Source organism: Erithacus rubecula (genome assembly GCF_903797595.1).
Source record: "Erithacus rubecula genome assembly, chromosome: 3".
In the NCBI taxonomy this organism is placed as follows: Eukaryota; Metazoa; Chordata; class Aves; order Passeriformes; family Muscicapidae; genus Erithacus; species Erithacus rubecula.
The window spans coordinates 84,764,505-84,784,775 of NC_136689.1; the positions used below are offsets into that span (position 1 = coordinate 84,764,505).

General features: G+C 36.8%; 1 protein-coding gene across 3 annotated transcripts in view; it reads right to left on the bottom strand.

Moving 5' to 3' along the window:
* Positions 1 to 20,271, bottom strand: part of MOCOS (molybdenum cofactor sulfurase) — a 206,150-nt gene that overhangs the window by 44,190 nt on the left and 141,689 nt on the right. For all 3 annotated transcript variants that reach the window (XM_079300626.1, XM_079300625.1, XM_079300627.1), the window contains one exon: positions 7,994 to 8,193. In XM_079300626.1, coding sequence (XP_079156752.1) covers positions 7,994 to 8,193 — 200 coding nt within the window. The remainder of the gene's footprint in view (positions 1 to 7,993; positions 8,194 to 20,271) is intronic.

A 20,271-nucleotide genomic window follows, 5' to 3' on the forward strand; every position in this document is an offset into this window, starting at 1 on the left:
GGCCCTGTTACCAAACAGAAGATATTTAGCCTCCCTCATTCATCTCAGACTCTTTCATCTGAACAACTATGAGCATCTTTCTTTTATCTCTTAGTTTCCTTAGCAACATGCAAGGACACTCCAGAGAAACAGTGTCAGACAACACCTTCAGTCTAGTCTTTCATGAGGCTTTCTAACTTGATAAGCTCTGATGTGCAGTTTAATAGTAAGCAATTTCAAGCACACTAACTCATGTGTCTTTGTCCCCCTGCAATGAGATAAAACAGAAAGAACTCAGCCTGTACTCTGTCACTACTTACCTCAAGAAGAAGAGAGCTTACTTACTAGCCAGGTTTGCATTTCTCTGAAGTACAGCACCTCCTTATGTTCAGTCAGTGATCAGCAATTATGATTATGTTCAGACCTAGATCAATGAAGCTGCCTCCTATATTGTGAGCTCCTTTTTGCAAGGGGTGTCTTTGAGCACTCAGTGCCATGTCATAAAAGCAAAGATCCAGATTGCAATGATTTCTTGCCAGTTTGAAGAAACAAGGTGCCATTTATTGATACACCAATGTGGTTTACTGCATTGCTGCTATCTCCCTGGTCCAAGATATCCACAGCACAATTGGAAACTAATTGGAACCAAGGAAATCAGTGTATGTTCAACAGGAATCTTCACTACAATCTTTTTGTCCTTATAATCTTGTTTGCATTCTATTGTGCTGGTCCATCTGCCATTTCTGGCTTCCTGAAATCAATGGCTAAATCCATAGCTAAAATCAATAGTGAGTAATCACCTCAGCAATTTTTAGGTAGCTATTGGGAAGATGGCCAAAAATCCCATTAAGCAAGTTAGAGAACATTTTTCTTTCCCTGAGTCATCAAAATTAATATAATGAGTGGTTATGCTTCTAAAAGCATTAGTGTAACTAGCTCAGAGTCATATGACCATTACTGCAAAGCCATTCTTAGCTGGAATTAAAAAATGCTGGATTTCCATTTTCTGTGGCCCAGATGAAAACATGCTGCACTTACAAAACTGAATTATTGTTTTACAAGGAAGTGAAAAGAAACAGATGGGGGAAAAACCCTAAAATAATTAAATATGAAGTGCAAAATGATGTCTTTGTCTTTCTTTGAAGATTTATTTCAAATAGGTCAAATGTAGTAGGAGGCTTTCCCCTCATTGCCCACTTTCTTCTGTAGGGTTGTGGTATGAATTTCCAGACTAGGGACAAGTAGTACCAGTCAGTATCAGTCTGATCCAATTGACCTGGTATCAACTTCCTGTGCATGGGAAATGATGTAGCTAATTTATTTTTTTTCACCCCTGTAATTCACATATTTCCATTGTTCTAATTCTGTAACCTATACACCATCTGTACAGTGGGATGGAGATGATCTTCTAGGGAAACTTAAAATATCATCTAAGACACAAACAGCAATTATTTTGAGAAATCGACCCACTTCAGGTATTCCCTGGCCCCTTTTATCAGGTAATGATAAGCAGTGATATGAATATGTATTGAACCAGCTGTGTGTATATACAAATGTATCCGCCACTTGATATCTGAAGATGTGACAGTATTTAACATATTTTCTCTCCACTCCTGTGAGGTGAGAGTAAGTTGGGAAGATAAAGCATTGAATCCCTCAAGGTGACACTGAAAGCCTACAGCAGAAGGAAGGCATTTCATCTGGCACTTTTCCTGATAGCCAGGTCCTGGTTACTAATGCAAGTCCAGCTAAACAATTCCTTAAGATGTTACTAAAGAATAAGGAAGCTTTTGAAAGAAAATATTGTGAAACCAAAGCAAAGAAAATGTACTTACAGTATGAAAGCATTTCAAGAACCAGCTATCACCATATTTATCTAGAGTAGCTACTTTTTGGTGCATTTCCCATCCTGCCTCACACTACTTTGTACCATGTTATTTTGTTTGCAGACCTGTTGAAATATAAGCAGATGGAATAACTTCTACCTGCATATACTGCTCTGTCTCTTCCCTTGTCTTACCTCACCCATACAACACTGCTTCATGCTTCTTGTCCAGTTCTTCTCCCATCTTGGATGTCTGAAATGCTCTTTTGTCCTGCTTTTCTGCCCAAACTGCTGCCTCTTTCTTTGCCCAATACATGTAATAATAGAGTTTAGCTGCAGTGTGAGAAATTTAGTCTAATTACTAGGAAATATTTTGCAGTACCGAATATAGTACTGCATGTAATATGTAAAAAATGCTGCCATCTCTGAAAGTGCAGTCATGGTGTCGTTATTTGTTTCTCACTTTAAAGAAATTCCAGAACAAATTGCCTCTGGTAAGAAAGGTTTAAGTAAAGATGACCATGCAATTCTAAGATATACTTTTTTCCCTCTACATCTCAAACCACAGGATTGACTTTAGCTCAGCTGCTAAGCTGCTTATAAGACAATTCACTAACACAAGAATACTCTGGATATAGAAGGTAAACGGGGTTAAAAGGAAAATAAAATTTTGTTTATTTGTGGAGTCTCATTCTGAATTTGACTTCTTTAAGCAAGGTGCTAATAACATTGAAGTTTTGGGTTTTATCCTTGTATGGGCAAAATAGGGTTGGACCTGATGATCCCTGTGGGACCGTTCCAACTCAGAATATTTTATGATCTGTAACTAAAGCTTATACTCCTAACATATACTGCTAGCAGAAAGAGGCTACCAGGGTACAGAAGGTGTCACAGTGAGTGCTTGGATGTAAGTGATTTGAGGCCACACATTCTGATGGAAGACCCTGGTCTTCACTTCAGAATGACAGAAAGCAAGGGAGAAAAGGAAAAAACTCAGCAGTGGGTCATCAAGCCAATCCTTATATCACATTAATTCAAGGGTGACTGAGATGGAGGAAAGTGAGTGAGACAGTGGGCACATGACACAATAAGAGCAGTCATCAAAGAGTTTTATAGATTTAAACTGAAGGGATGCACACTAAAAGTCGTCTCTTGAGAACTGTTTTTTTTCATTTTCCTTTTTTTTTGAGAAATATGTGAAGAAAGTCTAGATCTCCCTTCACTCTATCTGGATTGATGAGGGTGAGCCAGGACATGCTAATGTAGGCTCTTAGGCAAAACTGATTAAAATCTATGTGAGCAGTGTTCTCAGTCTTGAGAGGCAAAACTCATTCATATGCAACACTGCAGAAGAGCCTTCCTGAGGCAAACCAAAATGTTTACATTCTCTGTCTTTGGCAGCTATTCCTGTTCTAGCAGTTTGTCTATCACACACAAGTGTGAAGTGGTAGGCAAGAAGGCTGAGACTGCTAATGGACTGATGCTCATTCCCTTCCTGGCAGGATCTTTAGGGGACATGGCAAGCATATATGTACACTAAGGAAACTTCTGCAGGTGAGCCGATCACAGCAAGTTATTTCTGCTTAGGTTCAGGCTCCAAGCTAAGGAGGAACTGAGAAAAAGCAGAGTAGGGATGAATGCTGGTAATCCACTGCTGAAATGTGAAATGACAGTCATTTTTCAAAATATATCCAAAAAAACATATCCATGCACTTTTTAAGGCCCATTACTGGCTCCATCATACACAGGAGGACAAAAAAATATTGCCTTAGAAGATCCGAGTGGAAAAAGAAAAAGTTTGATAAGGGAAGAGCTATTTTTCACTACTGAAACAGTAGTGAACTGAATTGAACTGAAAGTTGTAGCTGGGTAAGACCTCTCCAGTGCACACAATTCAACAAATGTTTCAGGTAAAACTCCATCTGGCCATCTGTATCTCCTGCCTCTTTCCTTTCTTCTGGCTTCCAAACTGACTTTATAGAATAAAATGGGAAGGGATTATAAAATTACTCTGCAATTATCTACTGAATATAAAAAGAGAATTTCACAGGTCTTCTCTCTATATCAAAACAAAGAGAAAATTTTATAAATTATATTGGCATAAAAGGTCTCCCAGAGCAGAAATGGTGATGCTTTTTCACATCTGCAAATGTGAAGAGAACATACAACAACATTTGCACTTTGACCCAGTTTATAAGAAATCCACATTTTTGTGTGTATGACTATAATTTCAAATCTATGTTTTCTTTTACGACTGTTCCATTTCTTTGACATTCAATTCTGGTTGGACCTCATAGAGTCCTATGCAAGTTTTTGCTAAAAAAAGATGGCAAGGATGCAAATTGCAGCTGAGTCATTGCTGCCAGTGCTCCAGAGGCTGGAAAAGACTTGAGGATGACAGAACACATGGCATTCATATATGCTGAAGGCTGCAGATATTCACTGTTAATAAATGAGCTGATGATTCTGTGTGAAGAGTTTGCTGCATTAGCTCACCACCAGGTATATATCTGTAACACCATCTTTTGTTACATCACAAGCCATCTTCAAAGCCTAGGGCTGATTGCTTCTCTTTTTCTGGTAGCCTGACAAGGAAGCAGAAGATTGGCAGTTTGCTGCTTTAATGTCAACTCTTCTGCTTCCATCCTACAGAAGTCCTTCATCTCTACCCCTGCACTTTTGCACCTTTCCAAATTACCAGTCTGTCATCTGTCCACACTTCATTAGCAGCAAAAAATATAATGTTGGGGAATTATCTATTCTTGACTAGACAAGTATATATGAAGAAGCTATTTGGCAAAAAGGCCATCTTTATGTCCTGGGCCTGTCAAGTACTCGTCATAATTCAACCCCTGTTCATAACAGGGGCTTTTTGATGCTGCAGTGCGAATAAACACTTAATAAAATGACAGAGGTGCTACTGCAGAGTACAGGCATTTTGTGTGAAAAGAATACAGGTGTCCTCCCAAGTGATTTCAAGAACAAATTACTACCAATAGTAGCCTACGAGACAGCTTTACTGAAGGAAATAATTTTCATGGAAAGTATTTGGTGCAGCTCAAAGGAGGAAATTTAATGCAGTTTCAGTGCTCAAAGATGAGTGGTTTATGGAAATTTGAAAACTGTCATAATTTTATTTCTAGATAAAGAAGTGTTTCATGAAAAATGTAAATTATCAACAAAGCTTTTGAGTAACTATTGTTGTTTGGAGTCCACAAGTTCCTCTTATTCATTTTAATTACCATTTAGAGCAAAAAACCCTAAATTAGTAATTAAATCAATTATACACAAGTTTATTCCAAGTATAATGCTCTAAGACAGTATTGCCCTTCAACAGTCACAAAGAAACATTTAAACAAAAAAGCAATAAAATTATACTAACTTGCATAATTATTTCACTCTCCACCCTATCACTTCTTGACATCCAAATATTCTATATCATCTATATTGGGACAGGAGACTGTTAAAATTTCTGCCATCTCTGAGTGCAGTCGTGATGATAATGAAATGCCTTCATTTGCTCCCAGTGCTTCAATGAAGGTTTTACTCAAAGATGAACCTGAGATTGTAGCTCTTTCCTCTTGGTGCAATTGACCCTGTGTATGTAATTCAAGAATGTTTGTGTTTACTGGCACAGTCTTGTTAGCTCTGGTAATTAAGCTGATAAGACTGAGAAATGGATTTCAACCACATGAGCAGGTAAGAATAACTTTTTTCCCCATTGCTACACAGACGAAATATACAATTTTTTTCATTTTTCAGCAGTGGTATTACATGTCACGTATTTCACTACACGCCTTTCACATCCTAAACATCTTGGGCTCAGTTCAGAGTTTTGAATATTATGCCAATTATGCAAATCTTGAGGCTTAAATGTAAGCTTGGTATCCTCTGAAGACAGTGTCTGCTTACGAAGTCTTTCTTGCTAATCTCAACAAATAAACTGCTCCAAGCCTCCTCATAATATTTTCTCTGGAATCAGTTGGCCATATTGTCCTTTTCAAGCTACCAAATGTTAATGTCCTGTCACACTGTGCCCTACAATAGGCATTGGGCACAAAACAATTGCCTGTCAGAAAGGCAAATACAACTGGTTTGATCCCTGGTTATTATATATGGGATATCATCCAAAAAGGAATAGGATGTTCTGTCATTTCTTTTTTAATATCCAAAGATAACCTTAGTCATTAACTGGTGTTCACTGGTAGAAGGTATGTCAGACAGAAATGCCATTCAATTTTCCCTTCATAAAAATTTCCCCAAAATGTTTTCTGGGAGCCTTCTGAAACTGTGCTGTGCTGACTCCACTGGATTGCATTTGAAGACTGCCCAGATAATCCACATGAATGTGCAGATCATAGACACAACCAAAGCAGAGGACACTATTTCACTTCCAAACAATTAACAAATGTATTGGATTTAACTTTGACTTGAATAAAGCTATATAAATTTAGACATGCATGCAGGTATGAAGAGATTACATTGTCAGTTTGGTGAAGCTTACTTGCTGCTATATGTATTTTCTGTGAAATAATAAAAAAGAAGCAGCAAAGGTTTTTCTCCCCCATAACTTCTATAAGGTGTCTATGAAAGAATTTTATTCCATAAGGAAGCCAATTATATATATGTCACAAATACTGTAGCTTTGGAAATATTAGTGCTTGTTAATTTCTAAAAGTCATTAAATTGCACATTATTTTAATTAAATAAAGTAGTATAACAGGCACTGCAGATGAGAATGAGATCATTTGCAAATTTTATAGTTCTTCATTCCACGTATGCTAGAAATGTTCAGAATCTAGTGAACAGCAAAATCCAGATGATACAGATCAATAAAGAAGCTTTCCAAGAGCAGCCATTGTAGCAAACAGGCACATGGATTCGTAAGACTGTGAAAGAATTTTTAATTTGAGGGAAGAGTTGAGTTTTAAAAAGTGAAAGATGGATCAGCCAATTTTACTAAGAAATCGTGAAAATCAGAAATCAGAATAAAGGTTTTCATTTTAATCAAACATTGAAATGTTTGGGGATTTTTACAAACTCATCTGTGCTAATATCTCCAATCTTTTCTGAACACTGTCACACATATTGAAGGCTACATAAATGACTAATTAATTGCTAAAATGTGGACTGCTTTGGAATGAAATATAGTGAACATTTGCCTTTATTTGGTTGACTTGTCTAAAAAAATATGTATGTGAAGAAGAGCTTATTGAGTACTCTATATTTGGTAATCTCATTTTCATCAGGTAAATGCCTTACAAAAATGTTAAACTAACTCCACACTTGCAGGTTACAAAACAAGAGCTTCACTTCTGTTCTCCCTTGTGAGAAATAGATCTCTTCTTGTATTCTTGTAGACTTCATGTTCCCCTCAGTATCCTATTTTCTCAAGAAGCCAAGGAAAAAGAAGAAGCAAGCAAAACAAGAGCACTGTGATTTTTCTGCCTTCTGCTGAAGAGCAAGTGAGCTACTGTCCCCTATGTCACCCACTGCCTATACTGTGCACAGCCATACACACAATTATGGTCACTCTGCTGAAACACCTAAAGAAGCTTCATCTCAAACATACTTGGTACACCTGATGAATAAAAGATTCAAAAAGCTGCTGAGAAAGACAGCAGTTAAGGATTTCTTGAGCTTGAATCTCATTCTTTACACCGATCATTCAACTTTATTCCATGGTTCCACAGGAATATTACAAGAATGTAATTGTTACAGCTGAAGGGAAAAGAGAACTCCTCTTTCATTGGTGACTGCAATATTCTGAGATCTAATTTCACTTGTATGTCAAAGCTCCAAGGCATTCTCTTTATCAGCTTTTCCAGACTTGTTCTTCAATTCCCAATTTTGAGTACTCTAAAGAAGGAAGCCAGCAAAAAAATCAAACTGCCTCGCCAATGTATCCTGTTCAAACAGCCCACTTCCAGACTTCCTATTTGTGGAGTAATAAATCTCCAAAAAAGATATTGCCTCTGGCTATTATGTATTTTGTATTGTGCTAGCACTATTTACTGGATTCTCTTTCTACTGCTTTAAAAATGGTGTATATACGGTGCAGAGCTATGAAGAAACAAACCTCAAAAACCTCAGAAACTGTGAATAACAGATTTGTTATAGGCCAAAGAATTCATTGTGAACATGCTTAAAATAAAACCATAAACTCAAGTTAAGATGAGGAAAACATACCTGTGAAAAGCCAAGCACTTCTCCATTTTCATCGAGCACATTAAAATTAATGATTGGACCTTGGACATCAGGATTGCTGAAATCTGTATCACTGTAAATACGTACGACAGGAGCCCCATTGGCATATTTTAAGTTAGACAGCACAGTATAGGTGTAGTGAGCTAATGCAAAGGTATGCTGTTTGATTTTCTCCATTCCACCTACAAAAGAAAAGTGCACGTACATATCAGTTGCATTATATTTATGGCAATGTTAAAAAAGGATGACTTTTCAGAATGGCGTGGTGTGAGACAATTAGCACAAAATTGGTAGTTTTGTGTTTCTTTAAATGCATATACAATTTTCAAATGTTTCTTTCTTCATGTAGAAGTTTCAAAAGTACTGTTGCACCAAGGACTTATCTATAGTTAATCTACTGTAGAAAGCTAACGTTTCACTGAAATGGTTTACAGGAATCAGAAGATTACAAAGTATAGTTCCAGTCTATACATAAAACTAAGATGTTCTGCTACAAATAAATTGAAAACCATGTTTTTGTCCAGATCTAACTCTGGAGATTATGGGAACACACCACAAAAAGCAAATTATTATGTCTGAGATAAAATAAAAATAATAAAATTCTAAATGTAATAACAGAATAAAAATGTCATTTTTCAAGGAATTTACTTGAATAGTGAGGAATTACTCTTTCAAGACTTCTTTCTATAGAAGAAACTTTACAGACAAGTTTTAACAGAACTTGAAGGGAAAAATCATAAAGAGGAAAGATTTTTTTTTTTTTTTTTTTTCACTGCAGTTCGGAAGAGAGAACTGCAAAGAATTCCTGACAGACGAAGACCTTTTCAACATCTCTGCTCTTTGAGGAGAGGTTGTGTCTTTGCTAGATGTCCCTATTGAAGGGGCTTCTATTATGCACACTATACACTGCACCACGGTGGGTCCAAATCACATGGAAAGAACAAAAACAGATAAAGAATCACCAAAGACCTCCTGAGGCAGAAGAGCATTTTTCTTTCTGGGCTTTAGACCCAGAATATTTTCCATAATGCTGAGTATCCTATTTGAAGTTCATGAGCATGTTTCATATTTTATTATCCCTTTTTAAATCAATGTTTGTAACAATGAATCTCACACTTATTTCTGTGCATATTACTTTTATATATTTGAGTATCTGGGAAGTTCCACACTTGAATTGAAATTTTATAATCTTGTTGAATTCTCTGACTTTATTCATAAAAGGACAGCATCATTTATGAATGTATATAAAGAAAAACAAAAAAGATATATTTTTCCTGACATGCAGAAGAACTGCAGCAGCATCTTTTATTTCCCTTTTTTTAGTTTTTTTTTTTTAGCTTCTCTATTACATGTTATCTCCTTTAGATAAACTGGGAGAGCATATGCTAAAAGCTTAGTAGAAGATTAGGAGATAAGGTGGAAGTACTTTTTTTTTTTTTTTCCTTGATGCTGAAGAATAATAGAGAGGAATAAGATATTTAATGAGATACTAACAGGCAAAGCACTTGCAAGGAAGCATGCCAGAAACTAATCAGTGCCATTTCTAGATGTTACCCACAGTAAACTTGGCAAGCACCTCTAGAACATTTTGGTCTGATAGATGATTCGTATTTTCTGAGAATAAAAGATTGACTAGTCAGAAATGTCCTAGTCATTGTTGGGAAGAAGTTAAGAGTTTTGAAATAACAAAAAAAGAAAACCAAAACCACACACACAAAAAAGTTATTTCTGAGCATATGCCAGAAAGTAGCTGTCTTAAGAGAAGTGACTGCCTTGTCAGCTTCTGAGATGTGTCTCATCTCCTGATTCAGAGCTTTTCCAAATTGACAGGAATCTTTTAATAGAAGATTAAACTACTGTCCTTGTGCCTGGTTGAAGAAATCTCTTATTCAGAAGTTTCAGTCACTCATTCAGAGCAATCATCCTGCTCTCGTTTCTATGTGGTTTTCAGCTATTCTCCTTTAAAGTTTCTTAATCACATTTTCTTGTTCATTAGTGAGAAGCTGATGAGCCTTTTACTTATTTACTCTGACAAATCCAAATGCCATAGTCTGCAGTTGCTTTCCTGCCCTGTGATTGGAGAAAGGAAGCTGTGTTGCCAGGGTCCCATATTTTTAAGTAGCAGAATAGGTGCTAATTAGGTCTGATGTCACAGAAAACCTTGTGGAAAAACTGCCAACAATCTGAAATTTATTCTGACAGAAAAAAGGGATATATTCTGAAAATAGCTGTGATTCATATTTATTTTGTTCAACAGAATTATCTATACTGTGTATTACATAAATCCAGTGCTTACCTCATCTCCCTTCTACAGAAAAGAATGTAAGTAAGAGAAAATAAAAACCAGAATAAGTCTCTGTTTGAGATTAAAAGTAGTAACATATCATAAGCCTTTTGTAAGACTTACAATTTGGAAAAATCATTGACACTTCACCTCAAGAAGGTGCTAGGAAGGACTCAAGTGCTCTGACTCCTTCTCAGTTTAGGGATTTTATTCCTTACTGCTGCATTATTTCACTAAGGTGAATTGCATCTATAGTTGCTCTTAAAATTATTGTAAAATTAGGAACAATTTATGTATTCTGTAATTCGGATCAGAATTTATCCCATGTCTAAGTTACATCAGATGAAGTGCATATAATACCATCCATTGTATTTATGTGTGTAATGTGTGCAGGAACACATTCAGCACAAAGGGAAACTTCTGAATTTGTGTGGATTAATATGCCCCTTATTTCTTCATCTCCAAGTGTATTTTTTGCATTATATTAAGCCAGACATGATAATTTAATTATTTATTCTTCCCAGTAGCACCAGATTTTTCACATAAATTGTTGCCCCAATGAATACCACATACTTTTGCAATGGTAAACTTTTTGAGAAGAGATTGACAAAGCAAGCTTGTACTTTTGTGTACAAACCTTCTTGCCAAAGTATTCTAGCAAACCTGTGGAGATGCTGTTACACCTCAGATCGCTGCTGATGCATGTTTGCACAGCACAGCATTCTGATAGGTCAGCACCATCTCAGACCTGCCATGCCAACTTATATCTCAGTCTGGGTATTGTTATGGAAATTAACACTGTTCAAGTATGGCAAATTCAGAGTGCCACTGCACTAGATAACCCACAGATAAATTTATAATGTCAGGCCTTTGACAGGAATTGAATGTGCAAATGCTTCTCCACAGAGACTCTGGGACAGTTAAGTCATATGGAAGAGAAGAAGTTATGCCACACTTACAAGAGGGTACAAACTGTTGGGCATTCAAATTATTCACAATTGTCATCATGGTATAGTAAATGCACTGCTTGTATATAACATCTTGTATTTGCATTACCTCTGTCTTGTTAGCTGCTTGTTCTATGCAGAATATAATAAGTTTTTATTTTTCCAGTGGAATTTTATCTAATCAGATAAGTCTGAGATACACAGATGTCCAATAAGTATTCAGTGAAGAATGATTCTGAGCTAGCAGGGACCTGGTATTGCATTACATAAGGGCACACATGTAATAGCATATCATCTACTCTCTGAAAGAACCAGGATCTCAGCAGCCTAAATGTTCAAATGTTAGTTCTTCCTGAAAGAGCTGGAGACAAATAAGTGTATGTCAACATCTATAAAAGATTTTGAATAAAGAGATTAGGATAAAGCAAAGACTGAAAATGAGCCTTTAGAATGAAAGCTCTGGTGCTTAAAGTTTTCAGGCTGTACTCAGAAACCTCTGTGATCTGCATTCAAATAAATTTCTTATCTCTCACTATGAGAAGCTAAATACTGGAGATAAGGAAGAATAGAGACATAAAACAAATATACAGTTATTGTTCTAAGTCGGTGTGAAAAAGCTACAGAAATTGAGGTTTAAGCACGACAAATTCTCTACCACTCCAGTAAATCCAATGTCACATATATCTGTAGATAGGAGAAAGATCAATGGGATTCACTATTCATCAGCATCACCTAATAAATAGCAACGAGGCAGAGAAATAATGAGCTGAAATCTCAGCAAACCAATCAGCAGGGAGTGAAACCAAGACGTAGCCACCTTCTACTGCATCCCAAATGAGACAGATCACCATGCAGGACCAGTGAGTCAATGTGCTAATGAAGCCATGGAACCTGGAAATCCTGTCAAACATTCACAGTCCTTCCTTCCCTTCCTCCAAGAAGTGTACATTAAGAATAATTTCTGAGCCTTTTTTGGTGTTCTTTTTTTGCACAGAACTGGATGTCTCTGACTGAGGTCTGTCAGCTATTTAGTGTTATTCTTCCCACTAAAAATCTCATGAGGATAAACTTGGTAATGGTAGTTTTTTGCTAATTTGAGTGCTTCAGCTTTAAATCACATTTGAAAATGTATTCTAACCACTGCTATTCTTTAGCACTCCTGTTTCAAACAGAATGCTGCAAACATGAAAATGAAATATTCTTAAGATGATCCAACTCCCTGCCCCCAAACAACCCTGGAATTATAAATATATTATAAATAGAATATATTATAATTAGTATATTATATATAATATATTATAAATTGTTATAAATACAATACAAGAAAAGGAAATAAGGAGGAGAAAATTTAATCAGCTTAATCAGTCATCCCTTGGCAGAGCTTCTACATTTATCAAAAAAATATTAAATATATCCATTACAGGTGAGTTTTGTCCCCTAAATTATGAAAATAGCTGCCCTAAGTAGGACCAAATCTAGCTACTGCCTGTTCCCCAGAGTGAGGAGTTACAGATAACTAGAGGAAAAAAATATATGAAGAAAGGAATGTAATTTCTAATAAGCTACAATGAAGTAAACAAAATATATATATTTAAAAAAAAACCCCCAAAAATATGAAAATGTCCTTATGAGTTGGCTAACAGCAGCTAAACATTAGTTTTTAAAACAGAACTAAGGGTATAAAAGCCACTCAGGGAACTTGAAGTTTACAATTAATACATTAAGATTTTCTTGGTGTCAACAGAAAAGAGCTCCTCTGATGTAAGAGAACTGCAATATTAGCCATAACTGCTACCAAAATCTCATCCATTTAATTCAAAATAAACCACTGTAAATGGCTTACCAGCCAATTCATAAAAATATCTATCATTCACACTCACAGAAAAGGCATAAGGCATGGACAGATTGCAAAACCCTCTTTGACTCAAATGACCAGTTCAATCAACTTGATCTATAAAACATTTGTAATAAAAATTGGTTTGGGGAACACAAAGTGGGGTGGACTGTTTCTGCAGTTAAAGTGACTGCATTTGAGAGCAAGAAGGGTAGAATCTGTGTCCCCAGTTGTCATTGGTATTTCTAAAAAAATAATGCAGGCTTCTTTCTTGAGTTAAGATGTAACAAAAAGAATTACATAAAAAGAAAATTTCGGTTATGAAACGATGGGTTGCTTTTTTTCCTGAAAAGTTCATTATGTGATTTGAAAGTATATAATCAACTGGCAAGAATCCATTTCACAAGATCAGTGTCCAGATTGAAACTTTAGATGCAACCTAATTATGTACTTTCTGTGTGTCCAAAACAGAGAGCCATGTTACACTCTCCACACAACTAAATCCATGCAGAATTCAATGGGTAATGGGGGGACCTTTTACTCTCTCAACACTAATTCTTTGCGTAATAGCTTAAATCCTTTTATACTCCTCCTTCTCCCACACCATCTGAATAGTTTAAGACTGTGGGAAGCAACTGCTTAATCCTCTATTCAGAATGTTATACTGAAACCAAACATGAAACATATTTGGTATTTATCTTAATGAACAGAAGGCTCTTTGATGCCCCATCTCCCACTTCTTTAGAGCAGCTAATTCAAGCTCTGTTTTCACACAGTGAGGGGAGTTCGAAGTCTCTGTACTAAATAAAATGAGCAGTGCATTCTGAAAGAAGCAGCTCCTAATTTTCAAACATCATAATGAGGAGTACTTTGCCTTTTAAAAAAAATTTCTTGGGAGCTGCATGAAAGCAGGGAAGTTGTACATGCCAGCTGTCTGACTCACTTTTAGTTAAATATTTTAATTATAGGTATAATTAAATTTCAGTTAACTACTTCTTGGACTAATAGCTATCTAAGAATTCAAATGAGATCCAGGTAAGACACATTTAATTTACTGATTGTTATTAAGACATTTCCTTTTTGAGCCAGGGGATGGTATTTCTGTCCATCCTTTCTTTTCTTCCATGTGCCCATGCCCTACTCTCACAGCAGAGGTAATCATTTCAGGATGACTTTTCATAAAACCAGCAACATAAAAGACGACTGGAGAGTCTTTCTCAAAAAGGCAGAGGGTCTCACACACCTCATGGAAACAGCAATCAGACTGCACCTCCAGAGTGCTGGATGACATGAGCCCACAGAGATTTCTGTGAGAACAGCAGAATCATCCCTAAAAGTATGTATTTATGTGATACTCATATCTTACCTCTAAAGGCTATATCTCCCAAGGTTTTTATCAGTCCAGCAGAACAACCTCTGCTTATGATTCTGTCATCTTAAGGACGAAATGCAAGAGAAGCTTGTACTATAAAAGCACATGAATTCTCCTGGCAGCTGTTAGAAACCTGAATACAGGCCTGTTTTATACTTTATTATGAAATGTCTCTGTCCTTTGTTTAATGGACCCTGCTATGCACAATTCCTTGAAATCAGAATGTGGAAGCATAACTGCTGCTTATTCCCTGGAATTTTTAACTCTCCACAACTAGTCTGCTAATATAAGGCAGAGCATAAAGCTCTTTCTTTGTCTCACAGCTATATCATGGGAATTTAGAAAATGTAAGATGAGGCAGTAAGTCTTATGTTTTTAAGGCAATAAGACTAATTTGACCCTAATTTTGCATGAACACTCTTTATTAATTTTTAACTTACTCAAGTTAGGAGCAACTTTCTAATCTAATGTAACATAGCTGGAGGAAAACTTTTGTCATCTGCTCAGCTAAACTGATACTATCATCAGATCTGCAGTTCAGTTGAATTCTTCCAAAAAAATAACTTTTCTGTAAGACTCAGCCAACAGTGCTACTTGACAGTATCATGATTTTCTAACATCTCTATAGTTTTGTAGGTTGTTTGTTTTCATTTTCCTGAGGGGAGGTGCAGACCAATGGATACAAGCAACTTGCACCAAAAATAGACTGGATATAAAGAGAAACCCAAATGTTGTGGGGGGGTTTGGAGGAGGAAATTTTTCCCTCAGCGTCAAGAGAACCCTTTAAAATATTCTGAGAACTCTGACAGTTTCCTTCTTTTCCTTCCTAAGTTGACAGATCCCAGTCTAAAGCCTTATTAGGATATAAATCAGTTGTGCTTTAAAGCTCACCCTGCCTGCATTAGGTGAAGAAGAACAGCTAATGCTGTGCCCAGAACTCACACCTCAGTACCCATTGGTTTGACTCTACTTTCCTACAGGTTTTGTATTAGCAGAATATTTAACATAAAATTTTTGGAATCTCTCTGGTAGTGAAATACTTTGGTGTCCAAGGCAGCATATTGATTTGCAGTACAGCTTTAAAATCACTCAATTTTCCCATTCTCTATTTGTAACATTCAGGAATACAGGAAGTTAGTAAAATAATTTCTATCCATTTTTATGAAAAGAACAATATTTTTCTTAGTGAATTTTTGGATCTATTGATATTCATAGTTTTCAATATCCTTAAAGAATGCTTTGCCATTTCTTTGCTTTCTCAGACTAGGTCTCTGCTCCTCTGTACTGTTATTACAATAATAATAATAGCTACCATGGAAGGAAGATGCCATTAAAGAAATAGTGGTAATGAAGCAAATAAAATGAATTATAAAACTGCCTTGAAATTTCTCTAATTTGACATCTTAATCATTAGGAAACATGCAGTCAATATTAAAAAGTGCTCTGAATTCTGGAACCTCATGCTTAACTGAATCATGCTAGGGCTTCTCCCAGGCTTTTTAACTAGGGTAATGTTGTTTTAATAATTATCTACACTAACACAAGAGAGACCTATAACTAACATACAATCTGCCCTGAGGTCACAGCATTAAGTCTGTTTTACATCAGTCACTGCTCTTTTGAGTGACCCACTGAACACTTTTCCTCCTGTGGCTGTATTTTCTGACTGGACGTAGCAGGCTCAGACCTCCTAAAGTTCATTGCTGCGTTTGTGAGATGTGTGAACACACAGAGCATTTCACACACAGTGAAAGGAAAAACTGAGAGCAAAAAGTGGCTACTTTGGCACAGTGCTACACACTCCCAACACAGGTTTCAGCAATATATTATAGGTCCAGCCTCACTTCTCAGGAGTTCATTCAATAAAAGAGAGATGCCAGTATTTCTTGAGAGACAGCCATTGCTGTAGGGTGCTCAGCAATCACTCCTGTAAAACAGCACCAGGTTTTTTTATGAGCAGAATGTCATGCAGCGTTGGCTTGCATTAATTAACTTTTGGGAGGTTTTTGTTACAGTGCCATTCCTCTGAATGCTTCTGAAATGCTTCTGAGCTTCTGAAACCCACTGCACTTAGAAGATTGTGTGGTCTCCATGTCTAGGGGCTGATGATCAATAAACAAGCGTGCTGGATTAAGACTGAACATTTGTAATCTTGTAAGCATGGAATAGGTATTTTACTCAATTGTTAATTCAAAGAGCAGATCAACTAAACAGAAGACTAGAAGAGAAATCTTAGGTAGAAAATGCTAATATTATAAAGTAATTTATTGCAGTTTTTGCTTTCTTATAAAGACTGTAGGTAGTGTGCCTCTGAAAAAAATAGCCACTCTTGGCCTTATATCAGCTTCAATAAATTATAACACCATAAATCAGTCAAAATCTGTACTTCAGATTCAGTTCAGAAGAGCTGAAGTATTGAAGACATGAGCAATTCTTATGTGTGCCACTTGCTGTCTCATGCTGTAAATCAAGCTCTATGGCGAGCTTGGGAACTGTCTCTGAAGACAGACTTGGCAAGGTTAAATGAAAACCCTGATGTGGGCAAGGCACTGGTGAAGGATGAGTGCTGCCAACACAGAGGGAGCCACAGACAGGGAAAAGAAGCAAGGCAGCATGCACTGAGGAAGCCCTGGCCTTTTGCCATGGCACCCCATTACATTATGAGCCCTGCAGAAGGAAGGGAAAAAGAGCAGGGGCTGCTGCAGTTCTGTCCAATGAGGGACTTTGCAGTTAAGGGGTAAACAAATGGTTGAAAAAAAACCATTTTCCTCATCATTTCCATTTCAGATATTTTTTACAACAGCAAGGCTTTAGAATTGAAGGTCCAGCTGAAGGCATTTTTCCCAAAATTCCATTTATAGATAACAAAGAAAAGGCAAAACAGCAAGGGTTCCCCTCCTACAAGGTAGGGAATTAAACTGGTTTCTTCGGAGCTCTTAGTTTTTGGAATGCTTTTTTTTAGATCCACCGAAGAGGTAATAGTGGCTACTGCTCTTCAGACTGTTCTATGAGACTTGTATTTTAAGATGTTAAAGAACATTGTCAGGGCTAATGAAGGAAAACATCAGAAACAACAGCTTTTCTTGTGATTTTTGGTGTTGGGTTTTTTTTTGTTTGTTTGTTTTTGGTCTTTTGGGTTTTATTTTTTTTTTGAGGAGGGGGTTTGTTTGTTTGTTTTGGGGGTTTTTTTGGTTTTTTTTTGGTTACTTACATTACCTACCATGCATCTTGTTCTTTCTTTTATGCAGCATATTTTCCAAAGATATCTACAGTGCCTTTATTTGTAAATGGAAATATTCAGGGGAGAAGCAATTTAAGGAAATATATACACAGACAATCCTTATTACTTTCCTTTTCATTCTTGCCCCACCAAGTGCAGTCTGTCTATTGTAAATGAAAAGTGTGAACATGAAAAGAGCCTCTTATTCATCATGAAAAGAAAACCCGCAGAAATAACTCACATTGTATATGGCCATTATGCCTGACAGGCACTGAGTGTCACTACTGTTGGCAAAGAAAGTTGGCACAATCTCAGCTCTGCGACCTTTGGCTACACAGAGGTGCTGTACAACAGGAAACATGCAAATGTCAGAGATAAGAATCTGTTTTCATACCTTAGCCTTGAATTACAAAAGTTGTGGATGAAATATGTTAATCTCTTCTTTTATTTTCTTTTCTTTCTTGAAAGGTGTTTAACTCAATACATGAGATAATTTGAATGGCTGCAATGGGACACAAGACACCCCAGTAGATAACACTGTCTTGGTTTGGAGTCTCTAGCTGACCAGTTAGGAGCCCTGGTTTGCAGTTGAAATAACTTAAGCCAATTAAAGATTATTTAGTCTATTTCATTTATTAAGTGCAACACATACTCTTGTCTGAATTGAACTGACAAGAATGATTGTCTCAGGCTACCCAAGATTCTAACATTTCTCTTAACCTCTCTAATATTTTGACTCAACCCTTCTGGCCTCACCAGACCTCTGGTAGTCCTACATACCTAGGTGAGGATATTACAGGAATTACATCACCCTGCTGAGGTACTCACAGGACAGAGAAGACACCTAATTCAAAGCAGCAGTAAACTTCAGACCAATTAGAAGTGGAGTGATTAATCAAACTGTTCAAACATTTGACTGCAAACCCAACAGGAAAACTTATATAACTAAGAGCTGTGAATTTAAATGCATGGCAATGCATTTAATGTTGGCATTTCATGCAGAACTGGTATATTCTCTTACCTGTCTGAAACCCTTCTGCCTTCTTGGATATGGTAGGATAAGAAGGATATGCAACTAATCAGCCCTGCTTCCTTTTACAAGAACAGTTATAGCCCCACAATTCTGTGGGTTCTCATCTGCAAAATCTTTTACTGGTACTCAGTGGCATTTTCCCATGAATCTCCTCAATAATTTTTTAAGAATTCAAGGATATCTTCAATGTTTATTATAAATGGCTGAATTTACTGAGCCATTTTCAACAGAGAAATTTTCCTGAATTGGCAAGACCAAAAGACAACTGCAAGGACATCAACCTTCATCAAGTGTGTTGTTCTATTCTAGGGTGGCCAAAAGTGACATCAGGATCAGATGAAGCATTTATCAGATGATACTAGCTTGGATTGTGATATGGCTTCTCAACCCTTTTCCCTTTCATTATAATACCTGTTATAACTCTCACCAGAGAGCCTTCTCAAAGGAGAAAGCATCAATACAAACTAGGAAGGGAGGTCAGAAGATGCAGGATGAGCCGACCTTTTCTGGCAATGGCAGGCAGTCCCCAGCTCCCCAGGAGAGACAAAGAAATAGTGACAGCCACTCAGCAAGTCCCACTTCAGCAAGCTGCTGAAACTTCAGCAGTTTGGAACTGCCCTGGGAGGTTTTTTAAACCAGTCAGCAATATTCCTTTTTTTTGTCTTCTCACATACTCTGACAACCATGCTCTCCAGAGAATGAGGAGGCTTATGTGACACACCTCTTGCTCTTAAGTCTTTGTAATAATATGGTGTTCTGTCTGTTTTCTTAATTTCTTCCTAGATATTCTGATATCAAAACTTCCACACAGCGCTGAGAAGTGATAGAAAAGCATACATTTTTGATCTAAAGAGAGACTCTCTAATGTCCCAGAGAAACCTAGTCTCTCACATGCCATCTGAAGACAGAAGTTTCACAGGACTAAAACATCCCTTGTACAGCTGGAAAACAAACAAATAATAAGTAAAGAAATGCTGGCTCAAGGGCTTCTTTCCTTCTCTAACTCTAAACGTGCAAAAAATATATCAATTAACATCCTGAAGTTATGTTGAATCACAGAATTTTTAGGATCAGTAGAAGCTGTGTTGAAACATTTCACCTGTCTTGGACAGAACAGAAAAGGAAAAAGGAAGGTACTATAAAGGGAAGGGTCAGAAATATTAGTTTCATGGTCCTGCAGAGACTTGACTCACTTGTAAGGTCAGACCAATCAATCAATCAATCAAAATAATAAAAACTTTTCTTTTTGAGGCCTTGACAATGTGTGTCCTGCCAAACATATTCATTACAGCTCTTCCCCTTTTTTCTTTCTTTATCAGAATGATGCTGTCAAGTTCAGTATGTGATCTAATATAAAAGCTTAGATCCTTCTTTATCAGAGCAGATAACAAGAAGTGTTGGTAACAAGACAGCATGCTGATTATTTCTGACTAAAAGCTGAACCTTGAAGGCTCACTTTGTTCAACAGCCAGAAACAGCAAGTGCAGTCTTTATTTTCTTCTGCAACTCCCAAGCTTTGACTTAACTCATACCACACTTTCTTGTAACATATGATAAGCTCTGTTACAAA